Source organism: Equus caballus, chromosome 5, assembly GCF_041296265.1.
Source record: "Equus caballus isolate H_3958 breed thoroughbred chromosome 5, TB-T2T, whole genome shotgun sequence".
Classification (NCBI taxonomy): Eukaryota; Metazoa; Chordata; class Mammalia; order Perissodactyla; family Equidae; genus Equus; species Equus caballus.
The window spans coordinates 93,064,504-93,091,928 of record NC_091688.1 but is presented as its reverse complement, the minus strand read 5'-3'; the positions used below and the strand labels follow the sequence as shown (position 1 = coordinate 93,091,928).

Genomic DNA, 27,425 nt, shown 5'->3' with positions numbered 1-27,425 from the left:
GCCAAATGCACATGCAATGAAATGATTGAAAATGCAGTTTAGTTGCCTTTTCCTTTCTAGAAACATGTGTCATAGCTTTTATGACACTAATCATCACTGCTCTTTTAAATTGCTAAAACTACCAGAGCTGAGTCCACTACGAGCATCTCATCCATTAGTAGATTTTAGTGATTTGACCCCAATACTCACTCCATGTGGACACAGCAAAAAAGCTATCGCATGATTCCTACAAATTTGACAGTAAAACCTGTTGCGTGAATTGCATTATTTGCAGCTGATTATTAGCATGGAGCTTCAGGATCACGAAGACCTAAGTTCAGGGCCCAGATTTCATACTAACTGAGTCACCTTGGGCAAGTTCTTTGACCTAAACCTAAGCCTCAGTTTACTCATCTGTCAAAAAGATACATCTACTCAATGGCTATTGGGAGGATTAAATGAAGGAATTTATGTAGAGCGTGCTTATTTTCCACTCATCAGCAAGTTCCTAAGCATGTAATTAGTAATCGCTATGATGAAGATGATGAGCATTTCTATTCTAAGTATCATCACCCAACCTGGTATGCTTCTAGGGAACGCTGTAACATCAATTGAGTTTGTCTTTAGTCTCTAACACCTTCCTGTCTACATCCCTTGCCTATCATCTGATAATCCATGTTCCTAAATCCCTGACATCTACCATTATGCCACTTTCTGGTTAACAAAGGCTCACTCAAGAAAGACTAGTCCTAGATCTGCCTTCCTAGGTGAGAACATGGTTATCTCCAAAATGTCCTTTCCCCCCTCCCACTATGTCTCTCTCCCTCTTTCTCTCCTTTCCTCCTTCCCTCCCTTCCTTCCTTTCCTCTCAGATATTCTGATTCAGTTTATCCAAAGACTGTAACTATAGAAAAACAACTAGAATATGGTCTCTTGCTCACTTTAAGGTGAATTGCTAAGGCGTAATTAGTTACTTTCTGATCTCTCTCTGTGTTTGAAAACAAACAGTGAAATGCCTGCCTCATGTGGCTTTTGGGGAAAAAATGGAATGACTTAACTATATTAATCTTAAGAGGGCAAACATGGAAATTAAGAGAGTTACATCATAGAATTCAAACGTATTCTCTTAAAAAAATTAACATCTTTTCCTCATTCATCCAATATGCCAAACAAAAAAGTTTTTACAAAAATGTAGTTTAGAGATGACATCAACTCATGACAATTACATTATAGTTGGGTTTGTTATCAAGTCAACCTTTATTTTAGGAACTTTATATACATAGTACATGTAAGTTAAATCCCATCTTACCCACTATAATAATGTTGATACCGTATAACTACAGAGTTTAAATAAAGAGTATTTTAGGTCTTTGCATATAACTCTGCTTGGTTAATTGAACAATAGAACTGTCTTAACTCAAGAATCCCTAGGACAGGGGGATGGGAGGAAGTCTGATTTCATAGCAATTACATGAAGCTTTCTTTCATTAGAACCAACAATACCTCTAGGGCTTTTTCCCAAGTAGTTGCCAGACTATAAAGAAATATGGTTTACAATAATAATAATGAGCAATAATTAAAATAAATAACTAGCAGCTATTGAACCAAAAGACTATTTTAAGAAGCCAAACAGTGCTAGCATAATCTCAAAATTACAACTCACTCAGAATTGCCAGTGAAGCTTGTAGTCCCTGTGTCTCAGGACTGTGCTGGCCACTAGCCCACATCTGCTGCTTGCCCCTGGTGAGTTAGGCTTTGGAAGTAGATGAGAGCCTGTACAGTTAGATGGTGGCAGTTTCAGATTCAGCAAGAGTGAGATTCTGGCCTGAGCATCAAGGGCTCATCAGGTGTGAGACCAGAAAAGGCCTCACTTGGTTATTTTTTCTCAGATGCTCTTCTGAAACTGAAACTTAAAAGCAAGAACTTGGCCAGTGTCTAACCTTGACTGTTTTCAACTACTACAGTGAGGGAGGACTGTGCATGCTGAGACCCCCATGCCAGCAAGGTGACACATCACTTTGTTTCCGCTATCTGTTTAGCCCTTCATCCCCCAAGGCTCCCTCCGTTACCTCTCCATAAAGGTGACCACTGAAAGCAAAGGTAGTTGTCAGTTCTCAGAGTATTAATAGCAAAATCAAAGAGACCCATACAGAGACTTTCTTAGAAAAGCACCTTTTCCACCCAAATGATATAGGATATCATAAGATATATTTTAAAGTACCAAAATTTTTTGGATTATAATCTTAGCTTTTTTATTATGAAAATAAATACATTTTAGAATAATATGCACTGTAATTTCCCTAAATATCAAAATAGTACATATTTATTACCTAAAGCTTGAAAAGATAAAAAAGTGTAAAGAAGAAAACTAAAATTATTCTAGTTCCACCACTCAGAGAGAACTACTCGTTAACATTTTGGTGGATTTCTAAGTATTTTTTTACTCTACTCTTACTATAGACAGCATTCTGTATCCCATTTTATTCATTGAGCGATATATTGTGATGATTTCCACATATCATTAAATAAAAAAGATTCTCCATAACTGCATAGAATGTTCTAATAAGGTTTTACTAAAATTTGGTTAACCAAGTGCCTGGTATTGGATATTGAATTATTTCTATTTTTTGTGTGTGATTATAAAGCTAGTTTAAGTACTACTTACAATCATTTTTGTACTTATTTCTGACTATTCCCCTAGCATAAATTCCTGGAATTAGATTTTCTGGGTCAAAGAACATGATACTTTTAGAAGCTTTTGATATATGTTTCTAGATGTTCTTCAAAAATCTAGGTGTCAATTAACAATTTCACCTATAATGATGACAGGCCTTATGTTCCTGCACTACAGCCAACAATGCCACAATTTCCACCAATTCTTTCTACATTTGATAATTTAGTAATTAAAAAGTAGTGGCAAGGATATAGATTTCAATATTAGTAAGCAAGCTTTCTAAATTCAGCCCCTCTCCTCTGCTTGTTTTGAAACAAAACAAACTGATCCCATCTTAAAACATGCTAAGAATCCTGGGCAAGGGGCCAGCCCCATAGCCAAGTGGTTAAGTTCGCGTGCTCCACTGCAGCAGCCCAGGTTTTCTCCAGTTCGAATCCTGGGCGCAGACATGGCACCTCTCATCAGGCCACGTTGAGGAGGCGTCCCACATGCCGCAACTAGAAGGACCTGCAACTAAGATATACAACTGTGTGCCAGGGGGATTTGGGGAGATAAAGCAGAAAATAAAAGACTGGCAACAGTTGTTAGCTCAGGTGCCAGTCTTTAAAAAAATAATAATAATAATAATTCTTGGCAAGTCAATATCAGAAGAAAGCTTTGCCAAGAAATTTTCATCTGAATTTTAAGAACATTTTAAGAATGTAAGGAGGCTATAAAAGCAGAGTAAAGATATACCTAAGTTTGTTCCAAGTTCCCGGTCACCTTGAAAACTAGCCCAGCTCTCAGATCATTCCTTATGTAGCCAATCAATTATCTTCCCAACAACTCCTCATGACAAAATTCATCACTAACATCATCTACCTACACAGTAAAGATGTTCCTGTGTTACCTTTGGCTTTGAAACATGGCCCATGAAAACCCAGGATTAATTACAAACTCAAGACCACAGCTGTTCAAAGATAACAGTTGCAGAAAGCTAGAGTCTATCCTCCGCACAGCAGCCAGAATAATCTTTTCAAAACTTTCCCGTCATGTCATTTGGTCAGTTGTATGACCCAATTTTTCCAATGGTTTCCTACCTCAGAATAAAATTCTCCCCCTGGCCTCATCTTCTACCACTCTCTGGCTTGTCCATTCTGCTCCTGTCACCCTGGCCTCCTTTCCGAATCCTTCATTCAGCAACTCTGCTCCCAGTTAGGGTCTTTGCAAATGCCATTCCCGCTGCTGATGACAGCGTGGCTCACGCCTGCACTTCATTCAGGTCCCTGCTCAAATGTTCCCTCACCAAAGAAGCCATCCTAAAATGTCACCCTTTCCCCAAACCATCACTCTATGCCTCACCCTAATTTATTTTTCTCCTAGCACTTAGCCCAGATAGCCCATTACATGGTTATCTTTTACTTGCTGGGCATTTCTCCCCCTAGAATAGAAACTTCATATAGGCAAGGACTTCATCATGTTCGCACCAAGAACAGTGTGTGGCATAAAGCAGATGCCCAACAAAAAGAAATCTATTGGATCCAATAATCATTCTTTCACAGTTCACTCAGAAGTTGTACTTAGACTGCAAGTCTTAGAACACAGAATTTTCTTGTTTTTTCGTCAGGACGATTCTATTCTGCCTGTGCAATGACAAAATTGCATTGTACTTTCCTCATACCATTATTTAGGTTTAAATTACCTGGCCAAGCACTAGGACTTCTCCTGAATCCCATATACAGGTTTCCCTTATCAACCAAAAGTTTGCTCACTTTAGTCACTTTACTTGTACGAAAGACCTACATTAGTACCTATTTTCACCAATCGAAAGAAATCCGAAGAGGCTGTCCGTTTTTACGAAAACAGGCAAAAAGTGAAAAATAGCTTTAGTGTTTGTTTGGCAGTGAGCCCTGCTTGAGGCAGCAGGCGCCCCGCACACCCCAAGAGCAAGAGTGGCGCTCCCAGCTCCGTCCCCGGGAACTGCACTCAGCATTTCAGCACCAAGCTTTGAACTGTGTTTGTGAGCATCTGTGCTTTATCTCGATTTATTTTGGGAGGTTATTTTGGGGGTCTGGAAACGCCCCCAAATTTTTCCCATACAAATTAATGGTAATTGCTTCTTTGCTTTACGCCGTTTCAGCTTACAAAAGATTTTATAGAAATGCTCTACTTTCGGATGGCAGGGAAAACCTGTAAAAGTATAAAATGCCTACTTCCATATACTTTTTATATTATACTTTACATCAAAATACTCTATTCTTCAATTATGTTTTTATATTCATAATGTATCCATTATATTAACTTCACAAATTAATGCACCTGAATTATTCCACCATTAGAACCTTGCAAAGATTGTGTCGCAATGCATTAAGACAGCTTAAACCAAAAATAACAAAGAAAAATAAACACATTAAAATAACATTATGCCCTATAATACTGAATTAACTCCCAAGGACACTATGTCGTTTTGGCTAGCAATTATAATCTTTACTTCATCCACTTAACTGAGGACAACGCATCTTTTACATCAATTCACCTGATTTGTTGGTAGACTGGGCAAAGCCCAATTAAGTCAGATGTATTATAAAGTAGTTAGAAGTAAAATATCATTTTATGTTATCAATCTGAAAGGTACAAAGGCACTGAATGTAGTACTTTACTAATTTAACTCCTGCTATGATCTTAAGTGAAAACAATTCAGATTAAGTTGTATTAGTTCAGACACTACAAAACATCATTAATTGTAGGTAATTTTTTAGACCAGAGACTATTCTTAACATAATCACAGTTCTTAATCCAAGTCTAATTGAAAAATGATTAATTCAGCACCATATAAATATGAGAGAATCTTTTTTTTTTTTGAGGAAGATTAACCCTGAGCTAACTTCTGCCAATCCTCCTCTTTTTGCTGAGTAAGACTGGCCCTGAGCTAACATCCATGCCCATCTTCCTCTACTTTATATGTGGGATGCCTACCACAGCACAGCAAGCCGAGTGGTGCCATGTCCGCACCCGGGATCCAAACCTGGGAACCATGGGCCACCAAGCGGAACATACACACTTAACCGCTGGGCCACCAGGCCGACACCAGAGAGAAAATCTTTTATACATTATCTCAGCCCACATTTCATTTTGACCTAAGGTTACTTAGTCCAGATCTAAGTAAAATATACACATTTCAATCTTCACCAGCGTTCTGTTCTAATTTGTATAAGCTGGTTTTGCAGCATAGTCACCTAAATGACCTTCATTTCAAGTATATAACAGGTGCCATCCCTCTCTCCTTGAAGCATCTAACTGAAGACTCGGTTAAGAAAGAGAAACTAGCCATAACCTCTTTGCCAGACTTTAATATCAACGTAGTGAACTATGCAATCAAGACCTGCTTGGTTTTATCTGAAATTTTCTTAGAAATGTTTATTCATATAAAGGACTTTGAGAATATTTAGAACTTCTTTTAGTCTGTTACTTTAAATATTTACAAATTTATTGCATTATTTCCTTGTGTATATATTTAAAAGGTCATAGGTTTTGAGGGGTAAGCCAAATTATACATACGATAAAGTACAAAAGAAACTATAAAAAAGTTGAATTTGATTTCCGATTTTCCTCTACTCAAATCTACTCCAATTCCAGAAACTGATATGAATTAGCATATATAAATTTCACAATTATATTTTCTCATTCTAATTGATTTAGCTTTATGTCGATGAACAGTTCAGTGAAAAGTTGAGAACCACAAAGAGCACGGTATGGCAGGAAGAACACCGAGTTATAAACCAGATGTGAATTCTAATCCTCGTTCTGCCACTTTCCAGTTGTCAGTCATTTTGTTTTCCTTCTCTATGTTTAAGTCGAATTCAGTGATCTTAAATTTTTCTTCTAGCTCTGGTGTTCTATAATTCTAAGTTCAAGATAAGCTCAGCCTGGCACTTACCTCCAAAAAAATAAATTAAAAATTAAAAACATCAGCACCCAACTGTTATAATCCACTCATGCTCAGGTTTTGAAGGCATTAGTCCTTCGACAGCATCTGAATATTTCACATAGTCTTTGTTTTGTTTTATCTATTAATGTCTTATTTTCTAGTGCACATTATACTCTCTAGGCCTCCATAACCCAGAAATTTTCTTTTTTTCTATAAGATGGGCCAGAGAACGAAACTAGGATTTCTTGCACAGAAAGCAAGATGTTTTTAAGAAAATTTGCCAAGTTATAAAATACTAAGGCAATATAATGGAATAATATGTACAATAAATAGGAATAAAGTACAGTTATGTGTGCTGATATGAAAAGATATTCAAGATACTGTTAAGTGAAAAAAGGAAGTTGCAAAACAAAATGTATCATATGTTTCCATCTGTATATAATAATATATGCATGTACATAATACATCAATACATTTATATATATATATACACATATAAAAATTCCTGGAATCATGTACAAAAAACGTGTTATCCACAATTCTCTCTATGTCTCAGGAAAAAGAGTAGAGACTGGACAAGGAAGAATTCAGCTCTCATTTTATTCTCATCCGTTCTGCGTTGTTTAAACTTTTCAATCAATTTTTTGTAAGAAAAAACATGTATCAAAAACCTTAAAATGTCTATAAACTTTGCTCCAGAAATTATACTTCTAGGAACCTAGCCTAAGAAAGTAATTATAAATTTGAAATTACCTTAGGTAATAAGATACTAAAGTATTAATAATAGTGAAAGTAGGAAAAAATATAATATCCAATAATAAGGAAATGGTTAAATTATGAGAAAACCACAGAATAGAATAATTCACAGACATTAAATATGTTCATAAAGATTACATAACAACATAAAAATGCTTATAGTATAACATTAAGAATAAAAAGCAGAATATAACATTTTATAAAAAGATGACAAAAAATATGACACCTTTGTAAACTAAGTTTATAAATAAAAAGCCTGACCCAATAAGGCAAAGATTTTTTTGTGTGTGATAAATCTATGGGTAATTTTTTTAAACTGCTTTTCTCTATTTTCTCTTCTTTCTTTATTTTTTTGAGGAAGGTTAGCCCCAAGCTAATACCTGCTGCCAATCCTCTTTTTTTTTTCTTTTTTCTGTGGCCAATCTTTTTTTGTTCTTCTTCTTCTCCCCAAAGCCCCCCACTACATAGTTATATATTCTAGTTGTAGGTCCTTCTGGTTGTATTATGTAGGATGCCACCTCAGCATGGCTTGATGAGCAGTCCCGTGTCTGCGCCCCAGGATCTGAACCAGCAAAATCCTGGGCCACTGAAGTGAAGCATGAAAACTTAACCACTCAGCCACGGGGTTGGGCCCCAAACCTCCTCTTTTTGCTGAGGAAGATTGGCCCTGAGCCAAGATCCGTGCCCATCTTCCTCTGCTTTATATGTGGGATGCCTGCCACAGCATGGCTTGATAAGCGACATGCAGGTCCACACCCAGGATCCAAACCAGCAAACCCCAGGCTGCTGAAGTGGAGCACACAAACTTAACTGCTACACCGCTGGGACAGCCCCTACTTTTCTCTATTTTCTAAATGTTATTTCATGTATTTCATAAGCTCCTAATGAAAAATAAACATTGATAAAGAGACTTGGTACATATATTAGAGTGTAAGAAAGATAAATAGTCACAAACCTTGCCATCTAGTGTTGAACCTGCCTTAATAAAAAGATAATAACAAAATGCCTTAAAATTATAGATGTTATCAAGTCAAGAAAACAGGTTTCCCAATGTTTTTGAGAAAAATAATAAACCAACACACTTTTCATTTCACAAATCCAGAAAAAAACACTATCTTCCAGTGACATGACCCTAGTCCAACACCTCTGCTTCTGTCCATCGCCTAATTACAGCCTACATTTTGTGCATCTTACTTTATAAAAAGATGTCTAATTACATAAGTCCAAGTAAACAATCTAGTTTTCTGAAGTGGAAATAAAAGGAATAATAATAATGATGTCAGTATTACTATTGACCTTTAACATCTCTACCTTTTGTGATCAACGGTTGCCAAATGGTACAAATTTTCTAGGTTATACATTATATACACCAGAATGGAGCAATGAAATCTAAGATCAAAGATTTGAATTGTTTTATACACATTTTAACAAGAATCTTGACTCATAGGTGGGAAAATCTTTTTGAAAATGTGAAGGGTCTTTGCATTATAATTCTAGGGCGGGATTGGCAAACTTTTTCTATAAAGGGCCAGAGAGTACATTGTTAGGGCTTCGTGGGCCATAGGATCTCTGTTGCAACTACTCAGTTCTGCCCTTGTAGTGCACAAAGCAGCCACTAATAAGATGTAAATGAATAAGCATGGCTCTGTTCCCAAAAAACCTTTATTTTCTGACATCTAAATTTGAATTTAATATAATTTTCACATGTCAACACATACTATTCTTCTTCTGATTTTTTCCAACCATTTAAAAATAAAAGAAAACAAATTCTTAACTTACAGGCAACACAAAAAGAAAGGTTGAGGGCCAGATTTTGCCCATGGGCTGAAGTTTGTCAAACTGTTCGTTCTAGTGTGATTTTTGATAACTTATTCAAAGGCCATATTCCCTGCTACACCTCACTGTCTGGAATGCTTTCATCTTTCTCCACCCTGCCTTCAAAATCTTACCTAACTTTTAAAGTCTTCCTCAAACACCTCCTTCATAAACATTTTCAGGGTGTCCTTAACCAAATGTGACTTCTCTTCCTTTGAAACTCCACAGCCTTTGTACCTTGTCTGGTTTTATGTATGACTATGGGTTTTGTCCAGTTATTGGTGTGCCAAGCCTTCCCCTTAATATTTTATGAGAACAACCCTCTCTTACACATTTCTTATTGGCCACGGTGCCCTGCACATAGTAGAAGGTTAATAGCAATGGTTGGATCGAAAGCTAACTATTCAACATCCTCAATTCCTAAATTCAGGCCCCAGTAGTTTATTAACAGTTTGTAAGGTCCTAAAAGAAATATTATAGACATTTGTTAAAGTATTCATAAGTTTTAAATACAGATGGATTCTAGTAATGTTAAAATGTAAAAACATATTTTATCTTGGAATCAAGTAGAATGCTTGGCATGTTGGCACGGGAGACAGATGAGAGAGCAGGGAAAGGACTGAGGCATGAGTTACAGGGCACAGGGTGCTGTGTGAGAGTCAAGTATCTGGCAGGCACAATTTGCTGCTCACAGGATACAAATCAGTCCTTTACCTGCCCTCTAAAGTCAAGAAAAGTGTCAGACCTCCCACGTGTCTAGGGTACTGGGGCCTGATTGCCCTGGGACACTTCTCACTCCTCCGCGTCAAACGGGATGGTCCTACACACCCAGGCACCACCTGGACGAGGAAGTTACGTGGTTTCAGAGAAGAGCTCAAAGTAAAGTTTGGAATTTTCTATGAAATTTTTATATTTTTATCTAAATCTAAATTCCTATTAGACAGATATAATAGGGAATCTTTAGAAAATTTGAAATCACTCTGCCTGTATTTAGATCCTAGGAATCCTTATTAGCTGTGGAATCCCTGACAATTTACTTAACCTCTCCAAGCCATGATTTTGTCAGCAGTAAAAAAGAGAAATTATCATAGAACCTAATTCATGGGGATATTGGGCTGTTGTGAGAATTGGATGAGTTAATGTCTGTAAGTGTTTAGAACTGGCACATAGTAAGCGCTATCAGTGTTAGCTATGTATATAGAAGTGCATATATAGCTAAAAACAAATAGCATTACTAGTATTAAATAACCTCTAAAAAGCCACACATACCCTTGCCTTCAGACACATATTGTGTTTTATTTGATTCTTGAGATAGAATTACCATAGGAAGGAATTTACAGAAAATAGGAAACAGGCCATATAAGAATTTCAAGTAATTTTTAAAATGCAATAGAAAGAAAACAGGAAGCTGAAAATACATGTATGATTGTGTGACAAAGAGAGAAATAGGAAAAAAATTGAATCCCTCTGGCATTATCACAATAGTATTTCTCAAGCTTTGGCAGAATGCAGTGACCAAAATCAGCTTCCATGCATGAGGACAATGGCAGTCAACTCACTGACCATACTTACCACCTTGCTCCACCCTACGGGCACCTGCCTTTTTGTCCTTTGCCTTATCCGTGCTTCCTTCCCAAAGCTTACTCTTATCCTTTTCCTTTTCTTCCTTGGAAACATGTTCCCTGGATTCCTCAGATGAGCCCTCTGCAATCTCTGGGGTTTCTTTCTTCGTTTCTTCTTCAAGAACATTCTCCAAGCTTTCCTCTATCGGCAGAGGCTTGGTCTCCACATCTGCTTTTATCATTTCTTGGTCTTCAGTGTCAATTTCTAGGGGATCCTCAATTGGAAGGTGGGGTTTTCCTGGCTCATCGTTTTCATTCAGGTCCTGTGAAGATGAACTTCTGGCACTTTCATTTGGACTGTTTTCCGTGTGGATTTCCCTGTCCCCCAGTGCAGATTCATCTTCACTGCAACTAGAATACGAGTGACTTCTGGATGAGGTTGATGAAGCAGTTTTTATATCTACAAGAAATAAAAATGATGACATCACTGTTTTTCCATAAAGCAATTTATTTAACTGTGAGAATTATGTTAGTAATGAATCATACTGAAATTTTTAACATAACTTAGATTTGATATCCTTTCCCCATCTATTCTAGATAATTGTCATCTTGAAGAAAAACCTTTGTAATCTATGAATCTATAGAAGTCTTCAACAGGAAATCGCCTTTAACTGAAAACCAACTGTATCTTTTTTATTGGTTGAAAGCCGTTTTATTGGGATACCTTTGTAAGCACCTATTTTGTTATAGAAGAAATTGACTAATCTTTTGCTTGTTCAGCAAGAGCCCTTATTTAATTACTGCCTTGGATAGCCACAGTATTCTCTGTGCATCAATTTTAAATTTTTATCAATTGTAATATCCACCATACTAGTATACCCTGGTAGCTGGGTATGGTAAGAAGGTCTGTGCATTTGCACAATACCTGGACACTTAATAAATATTTTAAAGTGATGCTTGTGTACGCGTCTGTGTGGAGAAGGAGATATTGTCTTATTTCAGGTTCCCTTGAAGCAGATGCTGAGATGAGGATTCATGTGGAAGTGACGTATTAAGGATATGCTCCAGGAGAAACTCTTAAGAGTGTAGGAGAAGCAGGGCAGAGAAGGGAAGAAGTCAATCAAGGGACCAATTTCAAGCAACATCTCAACCTCAGCTGGATCCCATGGGGCCCTCTGAAGTCTAAATGACGTTAGAATTTTCCTCCCTGGAGGGAGGAGTTGAACTTTCCTACTCTGCTCCATCAGACATGGCTGCGGGCCACCCTAGGGGACATAACTCCCTGGCACTTCCAGGCACTTTGTGCCTGAGGGTGAAGTAACTCTGGTAGCCCAGGGTTGTCCTCTGAAGACAGCAGACGGTATGGAAGCTGGGAGGTGGGCACACAGAATCTGTGAAAGAGATTCTCGGAGATCTAGGCAGTACTCTGATATGATGCTACAGATATGCAGTCTAGAAATTTACGGTAGCCAAAAATGGTTTGGTACTACCCAAAAAACTTCCAAAAATCTCCAAGAAAGTAATATACACACTGAATCTCTCTAAGGAAGAGGACGCCTAAAAGTCACCGCTCACAATGCAGGCCAGAGATATACAAAATTGCTTTTGATTTTTTAACCAATAAGTCTGTGCTTATAATTGTTTTTATAGAACACATTTTCAAATTAAATACCCTATACTTCAACCTGCCTAACTTTCTTGTTTTCTCTTCTCTGCTCTCTCCTTGCTCTCTGTTTCTCTTATTTCTGCGTGGCAGCTGCATAGATGGCTGCAGCAGCTGGTGCAGGGTTTAAGGAAAGAAAAACCTTTCTTTACTTTTATCCTCTCATCTCAGTTCCTCCAGCCCCAACGGCTCTCCATGACAGGGTTTAGCATTTTAAGTATAGTCGCAGAGACATATCAGAGTTTCCACAAAGATTCAAGAGATGCTACACAGCAGTAAAAAACAAACTGTAAAGAGCCTTTAAGCAACAGAACCCCTTAAGCACAATTCCATTTGTTCTTGTGTCCCAGTACCTTGACAGGCACCTGATGACCACTGTTTCTCAGAGGAATCACATGCTTTAGCCACTCATTCTTTCTCTCCATTTTATAAAACCTGGATATGCTGTCTCTCCGTAGGGAACAGAGCAGATCAAGGACAGTTGTCCTCTCTCTTATTTGTACCAGTTCAGAAACTTTAGGGACTATGACCTCCTCCTCTATGAAGCATCTCTCATTTGTTTGTTTAAAAAAGAAAAACAACTCCTGTTTGCTAGTAGTTTGATCAATGGCTTTCATTAACTGCACGATTAACTAGGACACAATGTTATACTTGTTTTGCACTTCCAAAAATATGCATCTTTACCAGCTGAATATTGACATGCTGACTCTTACTTTTGACTCTAAAAGTTGTTCACAGAATAAATACTTGAGTGCTCCTCTATCTTTCCTGAGTAGCTTCCATTAACTGTATTCTTTTATTTCAAAACACTGAAATAAACACGCCCTAGTCCAACTTTGGGTCAGTCCTTTAGAGAAGAAAAATCAAGAGAATGAATGGCCTCAAAGTAGAGAGGGGACCTGACCTCCCATATAAACTCATTTCCGCTTTCAAATCTCTCTTTAACCTCATTGCATGATTTAGCTTCACTCTCATTTCTTGCTCTCATTTTCATACCGACACTTTGGGGACTTTGGTTAAGAAAAAGCTCAAAATGCTTTAGGGCCATGGAATGGGATTTTCAACACTGCTTTTATTTATTCTCTTAGAAATAAAGCAAGTTTTTATATAAAGGAAGTTTGAGGACACATATGTAAGTTTTTTGTCATTAGGAGGTAAAAAGTTATCTTCGAGGCAGGTTGGTAAACAACTCTGCCTCCTACCCAATTCCATTTGTCTCTCCAGTGTTCCCCCCAGGGACTGATGGTGAAAGAATCTGCTGTCGGTCTTTATGGTAAAGAAATGACCTGCACTCATTGCCTGAGTCCTTGGCCAAAGCCAGCGAGTTTGGTGCTGCGCTTCCATGTCCTACACAGCATCTCTGACTTTTCTCTCTCTACCTTCAGTCAGTCCTCAAATCCTTTACTGCCTTCTCTTTTCCTGTCATTGATAACTATTCCTTCTTTTGCATCATTACTATTTCATGCAACATAAGATTGAGAGAAAATAATATGTTTTCCTGTAAAGATAAACCTACGTGTTCCGATCATGACTCAGCTACTTATTAGCTTTGACTTTAGCTTTGCTACTTAACTTCTCTAAGCCTCTGTTTTCTTGGTTGCAAAATGAGATAACTCTACTTGCTTTCCATAAGTTATTGTAGAAATTACATGACAAAAAAATTTTCACCTAATCAAACCAATTAATCATTTCTTTATGACTTTCAGTCATTTTCCCTCTATGAAATCATACGTATAGTATATTCTAATAAATGTCTTTCTCATGATTCCACCCTGTACATTATATTAAGAACAGTAATCACAGTTACCATTTATAGAGGGATAAAAGGTAAAACCTGATCATGATTATGTACCTACTATGTGCCAAATAATAAGGTAAGCATTTTACAATCATCTCATTTAATCCCAAAGAATAGTTATTTATCCTCTTTTTCTAGATCTAGAATGTAAGGCCCCGGGAAGTTAAATGTCCACTAGCTATAAGGTAGCAAGTTTTGTAAAACACTTCTTTGTAATGACCCACTGTAGTAAAACCAAGACCCTTCTATCTGCCAAAAGGCCTTCAGACAGAAAGTCCCCACTGTCAGGGACCCGCCACTGCTCCTCTTACCTCACTTTCCACTATTACTACCCCAGAATACGAATGGAAAATAGTTCCCTCCAAAACACCAGAACTCATGGAATTCATGGTCTGCCCTCCCTTTTATATCTTTTGGTCATTCTTCATTTTGTTCACCACTCTGGAACCCAGACACAGTCCAGTTAAAACACTCTGAGGCATACAATATGAATACAAAGGAAAAGATAGCTGTCAAAACCTTCCTTGGTTTATTTATAATACTGACCATGACACTATGTGCATGAAAATATATGTCATCCAGTGATTTGTTACTTAACAAATAGCTACTGAACACTGTGTGGGCGTTCACAAACATTATATGTATATATCAGTTAACTCCACTGATTTTAACCAGTGGAATTGAATCTCCACTGTTTATACTGCCTGCCCAGCAAACTTGATATACACTTGACCAAGGGCAAAAACCACAGACACATCCACAGTCAACACCAGTCCAGCAAATTCAGGATGAACTCAGCTCTTCCTCCTCATAACTGAGGTTCTGAATTGTCCTCCACCTTCCTACCCACTTACATAGATTCATTCATTCACTAAAGGAGCACCTCCCATGTGTCAGGCAATGTTCTAGGTATTGAGGACACAATGGAGAAAAAGGCAGGCCAGGTCCCTGCTTCCACAGAGGTTACACACTCTGGACACACACTGCCTCCCTCTGCATGAGCACACTGGGTCAACTGTGCATGTTCAGGAAAGTGTTTGTTCATTTTCCTAAAGTGACTGTGGCTAGCTCCCCTAGAAGCTGTTGTTATTCTCATACTGCAATCAGTAGCCATAGTGTCTGTTCTGAACCAATTACAAGTCCTGACCTTAATTTGCAATCATTGCCTCGCCCCCTAGCATGGAGCACGGTGTTACTACAGTTTAAATTCGTCATTTCCTCCATTAATGGCCTGATTTTAACTACTTTGTTTTGGCTTACTAGCTTGAAGCCCATACAGATGCTTTGATTAAAGTGCACAAATTCAAATACATAAATTCAGTTAAATATTTAGATCACTCCAATGACATACCATGTATCCCAACCCAGTGGACACAAAACCCTTCTGAACTCTAGTATGAATTGTGTCTCTCTTTCCCTTTCTTTAGTCCAAGGGTTCAGCAAAATCTGCATAAATACTGCTCCTATGTTCTTCAAATCAACCATGACATGTGAATTTATATATCCTACTATCACTGTATTAATAGTTCTATCTTGATTATACTCATGAGTTCATAAAAATCTGTTTATATTTTATATTAGATATTGTAGTTCAGTCAATATCTTCATGACCAATAATGCCTAATTAGACAAGTGCTTTGTACTCCACAAATATTGTAGAATAAGAGTATGCTTAACGAAAATAGAAGTAGAAATCATTAACTCCCAGTTATGAACAGTGACTAGTTATTTGTCTCAAAGGAGAGCATATGTCCTCATATGGATAATTCATTCACTCAATTAATCAATGAGACAAATATATACATTACTTTGTAAGGGTAAATATCTAAAGGTAAATGCAGATATAGCAGGAGGAGAAGAAAAAGAAAGCTTAAAAGTTCCTCCATATTTACTTTTAATTGCACTTTCTAAACACTAAAGTGCACACCTAAAATATCGAGAATATAATCAAATCTTTTATCACAATGTGCTGCCTAAGTCTTTTTATATTTATCCATTAATCTAGTCAATCACCTGTGCATTCCACAAGATTTTATTGGTTGTCTCAGTAGCGCCTTTGCCATGTATAAGGCAGATTCAAAACTAGAGAAAAACCTCATAGAAAAGTATTTTATGTGAATGAAAAGATGAAGCTGAATTTAAGTCTTCACCTGAAAGCCATGACTTTCTACTTCAACAATCAAAAAGTGAATATAGACTGAAGAATTCTTACCATTAAGAAAAATTAGAGTTTGACTAATTATGCAAAAATCACACATATAGACTCTGACCAGAAGGCCACAGACAATCTTCCCCTAATCCTCTCAGGCCCAGTGAGCAGACAAGTTACAGTGAGTCCACGGAGTGTATAACCTCACCACAGAAGGAGCAGCTCCCCTCGGCCTTCTCTTCAAGCCCACAATCAGGCCAAGAAATGAAGAGTGAGCTTCTGAAGTCAGTGAGCCAAGTAAACAATAGTTTTGTGACTCTGGGATTTTAAAAGTCTTTAAAGTTTACTTCTTCAACAGATTGAAAAATAGCACAAGTAAAATATCTCTCTTACTAGAAAAAAACTAATTGCTTTTAGTCTTATTTTCTTTTCTTCGTATTGTGGGAACAAGTTCTCTCTCAACTTTCTCATGAGGAGCTACTTAGTCTCTCCCTCTTACTCATAGGCACTATCATCCAAATTGCCCATAAAAGTCTAAAAGGCTATTCTGAGCAACATGACACTTTTCCCCCCAGCCTTTATAACATTCATCTATGACAATATCTTTTCAACTGGTGAATTAGCGCCTAGGGTTGCCAACATAAATGCAGAGAAAAGGAAGCTGTCGTTCTTTTTAAACGATGGTGAGTCTCACACATCACTCCTAAAGCGGGGTCCTCTCTCAGTCAGCTCTCAGTCCGCAGCACTCGATCACTCACGGGCTGCTCAGCACAGTGTATTCATCAAGGCGGCCAACGCAATTGTTAGCTGGCAGTTCAAATGGGGCCAACTTGTCACAAGAGTGACAGCCCGGGCAATTGTTTGCCCTCTGGGAACAGGTGCAGGCAGGTTCAAATGAAACACATCCAAATACTAACAGCAAGATTCTTAATCATGTCAATAAAAGGGATGTACTGGTGTCTGGCATTCAGTGGTCACAATATGCCTCTTACACTTTTGAAGATGAAATGTTGTCTGGCTTTTCAACAATGTTCGAAGGAAGCTATCATGTCATTATCATTTTTAATACATGCTTCTTGTTTGCTGGATGAAATCTCTAATTCTGATACTCCACATGCTAAAAGGCATGTTTTTGAATAACACAAGGTCAGGTTATCAAAATAAAGGGATGGAAAAGAAAAGAGCCTGGAGGTGGGAAAAAGAAACAGTAACAAGCAATGAGATTTTATCTCAGAATAATGGCAAAGTTTTAATGTAAATACCAAGAAGGTAAAGGAGCTCTTAAAAGAATAGTTTTATACTGTTATGATTAAAACAACAAGATAAAATAGTTGGCCAATTTAATTTTTGGCTCTAAAATTTCCCAACATTTGTGGACTAGATTTCATATGTTCTGATAGCTTTCATTACATACCTATTTAAAATATTCTATATTCTATATTCTATATCTATTTAATGCCTCTAACTCTATACAGTTTTTTTCAATAAACTCCCACTGATAATCATATAGCATAAATGTAACTAGATATCACGGCGCTAACAAAAGCACCTTAGTATTCTTGGTGTGAACACAATCAAGTAATTGCTCAATAGTCGCAAAATATCTTTTAGGAAATCACCTCTATGAGGAACAACAAAGACAACATACAATCCGAGCTTTCATGGTGTAATTAATTCGTGTGCTATGAACTAGTGTAATTAATTCGAGGGGCAAAATTTAACACACATGAACAAGTGAAAAATGAACTACCGAATGATGGAGTTTCTAAAATAAAGAGCTCAATGAAGGCTGCCAAAATAGGAGAGTGTCATGGAAGAGGAGGAGGATGAGCTGGAACTGAGAAGAAAGACAGGGAGTGAGGAGGGAGGTCCATGCAGGGAGGAGAAGGGTAAATTTGGGTAAAATTAGAAAATGTCCATTTTTATTTCCTCTGTTTCAAAACAAAACAAAAAAAGAGGCTAGAGAATAGGATAAGGTGAAGAGCTCAAGATAGATGCCTCTAAAATGTATATTCTTAAGGAAGCAAAATCCTTGTAGTGGGGGGATTTGCTTTACTTTTAGATAAGTAGATATTTTTTGATTTGGAGAAATGTTATATTGTTTCTCCAAAACCCAGGCGCTGAAGTTGGATGTTTGCATCTTGGCTCCACCACTTTCTGGCTGTGTGAGTTACTTAATCTCACCATTTCCAAGTTTATTTATTTGTAAAATGGAGATAAAAAGAAAAAGCACCTGCTTTTTAAGGTTGTTTGAGGTAAATCAGATAATTCATGTAAAATATTTGGCACAGGGCTTAGCACAAAATAGAGTCTTAATAAGCAATACCTATAGGAGGCCTTTCCAAACACAGGATTCCAATTATTTATATGCAAGCAGTATTCAATGCCAAAGCTCACCTATCGCTCTCAGTTATCCTATAATTACAAGTCTAATGATTAAAGCTTTCTCTCCAAGGAAGATTCAAGTACTGCCTACATCCTTCTCTGTTTGAACATAAAAAAAATTACTCTGTCTTAGAAAAAATCCATTTGATCTCAAGAAAGCAAGGTGATTATGCAGCACAAAAATAATCCCCCGATGACCATATATTGAAAGAATGTACTGAATCTCCATGAATCAACACTTGAAAACTCCCCACCATTACTGAAGAAATAAAAAGTTGAGTCCTTTGTGTTTTGAACCAGTTATGTTTATATGCAAACAGACTTTCGATCTTCTTCCAGGTTCAAGTCACTTGTATAGTTTCTTTAAAATCACTGACTCAGGTGACAACACTTTTCCATTGAAGTCTTTAACTTTCCCTATGTCATATAGGAATATAAACTTAAATCCAATATAAACTTAAATTCAGATTGAGAAAAGAGCTTATATATTAAGCATGTCTAGAAATACAAAATTTAAGTATTAAGAAAAATTATAGAAAAGGCCTAGTTTAAGACTTTACAAAAAATCTTTCAATGTCTATTATTATTGAGTAGTTCCTTCAAGTGTAATAAAAAGGGCAGCAAATCTTGTTTTCAAATTTACTGAAAGTTAACATCACTCTAACTTTTCACATTGTGCTTCACTCTTTCCTTTGCCCGTCAGGAAGCTCAGCGTTAAATTTTTAGTTCTAGCATAGTCATGCTCCCATCTACAGTTCCTAGTAAAATTGTCTTCTCTTTCACTCTATAGAATTTCTGCTCTCTATTTTATTGCCTTGTATCTGCATGCATGAAATTTTAGAATAAGTTTGCTTGAATTCCTTCCTGAAGAGAGTAGAACTATAAATATTTGCTCTTGTGATTACTTCATTACTTAATTTACTCTTACGTTATGTTATTCTAATATATTCCTTGAATTCAAAATTTTAAGATTTTATACAGAAAAAAATTTGAGAGGCGAAAAGAATGGGGAAAAGGGACAGCAATTCAAAAAGTCATCATAAGGTGACCTCGTTCTCCAGTCTAAAGCAAACTACAGAGGCACACACATATTTACATATAAGAGAGGGTTATTGTTATTACTGTTGAATGCTCTCAATGTACCAAGGAGGATCTTTGATTAACTAAGAACCACAAAGCCTTGGCCAAATCCTTCCACAGGACAAAGCAGGCAATGGTTTCCTTCTTTGACTAGACATTATTTTGGTGAATTAAGTTCTTTAAAAAGGTCTTAAAAACTTAAGATAGGCTTCAGATGAGGAGGATTTCTTTCTCAGAGTCATTTCAGGCTTGAAGATTATGAGGGATGCACCTTTGCAAAGAGAGATAATCCTTGCATGAGACTAATATGCCAGCATCCTGTGTTCAAAGTAAGCTGAGAAAAAAAAAATGAACCTAAGACAGGAATCTTCAACTTTTCCATTAATTGAATAGGAGGTAATTTTCATTTTTCCAAACCCACAAAATGAGTCGTGTGTGTGTGTGTGTATGTGTGTGTGTAAGAGGGGATAGTTTGGAACTGAAAACGAAAAAAAAGTAGTAACTTTGTAAGTAAACAGAAGACGGTCATCACTACAAGCTTTACCTGACACCGTGAAAAATCTCAGAAAACTAAGGGAAGAAAAAAGATTAAAGAGTGACTCTAGAATTTGGATATCTACAGAAGATTGATTCATCAGCATCCCCTGATCAGGGAATGGAGCAGGGCTCTAAATATTCCCTTAAAAGAGGGTTATTTCAGCAAACGTAAGGAAAGAAAAGCAGTAAGCACACTTGCTAAACAGCCTATGTCATATGATAAGCTGAACAACTTGCCTTGCTTATCCTCTTCCAATTCACTTTCAGAGCATCCATCACCTTCATCTTTCACATTGTCATCAGCATCTGGTGCCTTCTGCCACGAGGTTTCACTCTCCTTTTCAGGGTCTAAATTATCTTTTTCATCATCTGAGGGTGACTTTGACATTCCATTCATTTGATCATCAGCCTGTCCTTCTTCATTAGCTTTCTCATCTTGTTTCTCTTCATCTGCTTCAAAATCTTCTTCATATTCTGAGAAAAGAAAATCTCCACTATGAGAATGAAAATAGAATCCCTGATACTTAATCCACTTCACTTTAATGAGAACCTTGACTCCATTATCCTCTCTTCTCCCGGCCTTTCTTCACTTCTTTTTCACACAATTAGTGAACATGAAAAACTAACAGCAAATGATCAAAGATTGCAATCAGTTACATACACAAGAGCACAAAAGAAATGAAGCTCCAAATGACAAGCCTGAAACCTAATAAAAGTTCATTTACAAATGGATATCATCATCTACAATAACCAAAATGGACAAGAGGAGAACTTGATAGAAAACAATACATTAGAAATAAATTAAAAATGAAGGGAACAGGATTATAATAATAAAAGTTAATTTGGAGACCCAGGGAGTCATATTTCATGTGAAGAATGTTCAAAATATTTGGATATCAAGTTAATGAATAGTGAAGTGGAAAAATTCAATTAATCAAGTCCAAAGGACCTAAGAAGTAACACTGTGAATAGCACATTCTTTTAGAACCCAATGGACATCAAGAAAAGGCATTATGAAGGATTCTATACCTAGGTCAGAACTGAATCATATGCATTATTCATCCCTACAATCAATAAAATAATTACTCTCCAAGGATAAAAATTCTTATAAAATAGAACATTCCTGTCACAGCCACTAATTTGCTTCATTCCCTACAGAGGTGTAACAAATCTGTAGCAGAAAAAGAAAATTGTCACATCAGATAAACTCCAGCTGTCCCTTGTGGTTATAATTTTTCACCTTTCATATTTAATTGTTCCCCTTTTTGCTTCTGCCAAAAACTAAAAATCTTGAAGTGACAACATGCCAAGGATAGAGAGCAAAATGATTTCAAGCAGAACCAATTAAGCAAATAAACAATTATCTTTAAAATAAAAACTACAGGAAAAATAAAGCTTTCTGTATTCTCTGTGTTTTAGCTATTAGATATTCTGGCTTCTTTTCCAGTGGTGGGGGCCTCTCGGGTAATTACTTGAGAGCTATCCACCCTGCTGCAAGGAAAGAAACTTAATTTAGAAATGCACGCCCTGTGCATATGAAGAAAGCTCTGTAAAGGCAGAGAATGTACGAGGGAGATGTAAGAGGAAAAGTGAAATCGGAAATTGTAACGAAGAAAGGCAAACAAAGAGAATTCATCACAAGAAGGTTTTCATGAAAGAGATTTAATATGGGGAACAAGAAATGCAAATTATTATTAATAAAACAAAACTGTAAAATAAGAAAGAAGATGAAGAATTCAGTTTATATTGCATGAAACAAACAGAAAATACTAATGAAAACGTATATTTTGATCCAAATATTTCAGGCCAAGTAATAGGATAGTTCCTGACTAGTCCCAGTTAGCTGTCAATCAATAAGCCTTTATTGAGAATCTTCTATGCAGAAAGGGATAAAATTGCAAGCTAAAAGACATTACAATAACACAACCCCTGCTATCAAGGAATTTCCTCTTTTTTTTTTTGAAGAAATAAGATGTAGGTACACAAGACATGTTGTACTCATAGTAGTTTTTATACGTGGTCCTCAGTAACATTAGTTTCAACACTACTGGGCTCAGTTGCTATGGATTTTTATATAGGACTTATGATTGTGTGAAATAGTGTCAGATGAGTGGAATGGAATCATAGTAGGGCAGAATGTCATTTGGAGATCATGAAAGATTTCATAAAAGGAGTATACGTTAGCCACAGAATACACACACACAGAGAAACAAGCATCTCTTTACAGATATTTGCTGCTGGTCACAGAACAAGCAGGGGGCCGGACAGAACATGAGTGAATTGCTGCAATTCCATCAAGAGTATTACATAGTGGTGAAATAGGAGATCTTTGGAGTCAAGCAATGCCCAAGTCCCAGTTAAAACACTTACTAGCTGAGTGAGCTTAGGCAATTTGCTTAACATCTTTAAGCTTCAGTTTTTTCATCTGTGACACGGGTAGTACCAGCATCACAAAGCTGTGGTGAGTATTATAAGCAGTAATCCCTGGGCTATGTTTAGTCCTGTACCTGGCCAGGAGGTGCCTAATAAATATTAGGGATTAGTAGTCACAGTGATTGTGACTGGGGTGGAGGGAGTTCATCAAAGAACAGGAAAAATCACACACAATATGTGCTCTGTTGACAGCAATACACTTTAATGGAGATACCTGATTAAGAGAAGTACAAATGTCCACAATTAGGACACCATTACAGTTATATTATTGAAACAAAGCATAAAATTGAAGGAACACGTAATGAACCACAAGAACAGTCCCTGCATCCTACTTTGCGGGAGCTTCTGTGTTTTCTCTCAAAATATGAAATTCAAGGCTGCCCTGGCTTTGTTCTACTCACCACCACCACCATATGTGAATACTAGGCTTCTGTTAACCAGGAGCACTGTATTAGCATTACAGCACAAAGCACACCTCCTCGGTGTCATCTACTTGTGTTTTCAATGTGAATGAACTGGTGGCATGCTTTCTGGATTCCTTTTTGTAATTTCTTCTGTTTCCCCCATCTCATGTTCCTTCTTCCAGAGAATTTAATTAGCTTGTTGTTTATCATCCCCACTAATGAGGAAGCAAGTCAATACGAGGTCAACATCAATCCAGCTGCAACCCTCCCTCGCTGACCTCCACTCAAGCTTCTACTGCCCTTACCATCAGCGGCTGTTCTGCAGGCAGCTCAAGCCTGGCTGCAGCTGTTTCTTCTTCTTCTTCTTCTTTTTTTTTTAAATAGCAATGGGCATTTAAAGTCCATTAACTATTCAACACAGAAGAAAGATCTTGAGGAAAGCTGTATTATACTCATAATGTACACTATGCGTAGTACTGGCCATGTTGGTTTAAGAAAAAAATGAAGAAAACGAAAAGCATCTATTGAACACGGCCTTAATAAACCCACGTCTTGAAAGTAAAAACACATCCCATTTGTTAATCTCTCTGCTACTACTGTTGCCATAGATATTTTTCATTCTCAGTCTAAGATAAGAATAAAGGCTAGAAGGGATCATGAGAGAGCTAAACTGGGTCAAAGTGTTGTAAGTGAAATCTTCTTCAAGACAGTCACATTCTTTCAGTAATAAATAAACATGAAGTCCAGTGCTATAACAGCCCTGTAGTTATTCTCTTGGATTTCTGATCCCCTTGGGCAGCAACAAGATGCGGTGAGGAAGGAGAGAGCTGGGATCTGCCCCTTTCCTGGTGCCAGCCCCTCCGCAGCTCAGCCCAGCCCATGGCTGCTGCTCCTCTAGTCCAGCTTTGTCTCCTGGGTGCAAGAGGGACACTCAGGCAGCTCCTCCTTTCTGATTCTTTGAACACCTCACCCACAACCAGGTAACATCAGGGATAACTTGCACAGAATAGGAGGTTGGACAGTGCTTGAAAGTCTGGGCTTTGGAATTAAACAAGCCTGGGGATTAAGGGTAGCAGAGTGTGCTGCCCCAAAATACGCCACTCTGGCATAAGGATTATTGTGAGCTGAAGGCAATTGAGAAGTATAAATGCAAGAAAAGCTCTCTGCCCTCCTCCTATTTGCCTAAAAGCAGGGCATAAATTTTCGGAGGTTTCTCTGCTCCCCTCTCTACCAGGAAGACAGACGTTAATCCTAGGGGACAACTCTAGACGCTTATCAGCCCAGAGATGGCACCAGAGGAATCAACATTACAAACCTCACTAAAACTAACATTAGCTCCCCCATATACTTGCCTTCCCACAATCTGCTGCCCCTAGAAACTCAAAGCCTTTTCCTTTGTCTTGGCATTTCTCTAAAAATGCATTTTTCATTTGTTAAGATGCCATATAAACCCAAGTTCTAACCATCTCTTTGAGGTACTCAGCTCTGAGTGCTCTTATGTGTGTGTGCAATGCACATGCTAATAATCGTCTGTTTCTTTTTCCATTTTGAACCTCTTTTGTCAGTGTAATTCACAAGGCCCCAGCCAATGAACCTAAGATGGGGAGCGGGAAAACAGTTTTTCCTCTCCTACAGTATGAATCCTAGTTCTGTTACTTTCTCTCTGTATGTCTGAGTCTCAGTTTCCCAACCAGTAAACTGGAGGGGGTAATAGTTCTACCACATGGAATGGGGAGGCTAAGAAGAAATAGTGTGTGGAAAGTGCCTGACCCAGTACTCAGTGCCTGGCACTTTTATTACTACTACTACTGTATATATGGATGTGTGTGTGTGTGTGTGTGTGTGTGTGTGTGTGTGTGTGGACAGAAACAGAGAGAGGGAGAGGGAGAGACAGGGAAAGAGGGAAAGAGAGAAAGAAAGAAAGAAAAGGAGACAGAGGAGGAAGAAGAAGAAGGGAGAGGAGAGGAGAGGAGGGCAGGGGAGGGAAAGAGAGAGGCGGGAAGGGGTGAGGAAGGGAGAGAAGAATAAGAAAGCCAGACAGGCAGACAGACAGGCTCCAGGACCCCAAGCGTATGTCAACTGTTTTAGTTATGGAATATTCTATCACCATACAACTATATAGGTTGTGCCTACCTGAGGCCAAATCATCAACTTCACCAAAGCAAGTAGATTCAAATACTAAAAAAGAAATTGGCAAAATTCTATTTGATCAAAATGGTCTCTCTCTGCAGAAGTGAACAGAGCCTCAGGCTCACACAACCATACACTCCCCTTCCCCTCGTGTCCCTACAAGCACTTCAACCCCTCTGGACTTAGGCCTGCCCTCCTCCGAGGTAGGTGACACAGGGCTCCATGCAAAGCAGCGGAGGAAGACGGTCAGGGGCTCCTCACAAGGAATGGAGCTGCCTAAAGATGATAACCGAGAACAACATTTAATGGATATTTTTGCAAATTTTAATAATCAGATTTTGAAGACTTAAGAAAAGCAACAACAAAAGAACCAGTGTTATCCATTACCATATTTAAGTATATTTTCCTGGTCATCTTCCAAAACATCTTGCCCTGGTTTTCCTCGCAGTTCCATTTCTTCTACAGCAGTTCTCACTTCTGGGAACCCTGTTTTTTCCTCTTGAGCTGAAAAAATGGCTGAAGCTGATGTTTTGCTCCCCTCCATCTCATTCCTTCTTGGCATCATGTACTCTCTATCCTTCTTCAGTTTCCCCTCACCCTTCTTCAGTTCCTCTCTTTTCTCAATACTCTTTTCTTTCCGAAGTTTTGGTGATGTTGGTTTTTTGTCAAGGCCCATGGCAATAATGCACCTATGAAAAATATTAACATAAAGTATTTATTAACTTTTATATATAGTGCAGTGGAACCTCAGCGCTTCTTAAATCACTTATTCCAGTAAGACATGTTATAAGGAATATTTTTATTATAGTAGAGAGTTAATTAAAATAAACTGTTTTATCTTTATTAACACTAAAATCTCATAAGTGAACACAATAAATTCTTAATAATTTTATCCACAATAATAAACAAAGAAAGAAAACAATTAAGAACTATAGTCTCAAAATATAATTTGTGCCTTAAAGCATATTTTTGGCCTCATAACAGAGATCTATATATATGATTTATATGTGTATATATCAGAAGAATAAAGACGCCATTCAGTGTTTGACAATTTATTATTTCAACAACACAACAGCAAAAGACTGACTTACAAGGTTGACTCTAAATAAATATGACTGACTTTTTAAGAAACATATACAGTCAAATGTTGTTATGCCCTTTAAATAAACACCTGGGGAGCCTGCACACTTATTTTAATAGAACTGTCATTATTGCTTTTAGAATGGCCTTTTGAAGCCTATAAATCTTGGTGATTTTTGCTGGCAATAAGCTTTTGTTCCTTGAAGACGGCAATAATTTATAGAGGTCATAAAGTCATTCAAAGACAAATCTGGTGAACTGAGCAGATAATCTGAACATATTAAGACAGTAAAAAATATTTTTTAAATCAATTATCATGAAAGTAATGGGAATAAATTCTATATAGTTTTTTTCTCTCTCTCGAGTTAATATTGAAATAAGAATTCCAATAACAACAATAATACATTAATAAAAATGATGATTATGCTAATAACAAGTTTATTAAGCACTCCCTCTATGCTGAGCTGCTGGGTACTTCATACATTATCTTACAGGATTCATTACCCCACAGACCAATGAGTTAATAACTATTGTCACTGCTTTACAAATGAGGAAACTGAGGCTTAAAGGGTTCCATGACTTGCCCAAGTTCACCCAGCAGGTTAGTGATGGAGCTGGATTCCAGCCCAGGACTGTTAGACTCCATCACCTCACACAGAAGTACAACCACATCATTAGACGGTGGGTAGAGCCTCTCAGATGCCGAGTTACACCAACGAACGTTGCACTGCTGGACTGACGCCAGGGAAAGCACTCACTCTCCTCACCAGAAACGAACACAATCCGGAGAAGTTTTCACCGAGAAAACTACGCCTAGAGAAAATCCACGACCTGAGGAAGGCGCCTGGCAGCTATCTGTCTTCACACACCTCCTCGTCTAGAACTACACGTCACCTTCTCTACGTGTTACACGACTATCAGGGAACTGATCAACTAGAGTGAGCAGGTGAACAGGGATCAGAAGAAAGTCAAGACTTGTCAGGTCAGGAAGAACAGATATAATATGCAAAATCTGAAAGTTGCCTCACTGTGAATCAAAGCCACTGGTAATTTCTTAAACTGAAGATTTCGCT

The 27,425-nt window shown here is 37.6% G+C and overlaps 1 protein-coding gene across 6 annotated transcripts in view; it reads right to left on the bottom strand.

Annotated features, from left to right (window-relative positions):
- The window catches only part of ERICH3 (glutamate rich 3), a 104,422-nt gene that overhangs the window by 9,170 nt on the left and 67,827 nt on the right, over positions 1–27,425 (bottom strand). For all 6 annotated transcript variants that reach the window (XM_014740216.3, XM_070267489.1, XM_070267490.1 and 3 more), the window contains 3 exons: positions 25,660–25,961; positions 20,543–20,779; positions 10,704–11,153 (listed from right to left, as the gene is read on the bottom strand). In XM_014740216.3, the coding sequence (XP_014595702.3) occupies positions 10,704–11,153; positions 20,543–20,779; positions 25,660–25,961 (989 nt within the window). The remainder of the gene's footprint in view (positions 1–10,703; positions 11,154–20,542; positions 20,780–25,659; positions 25,962–27,425) is intronic.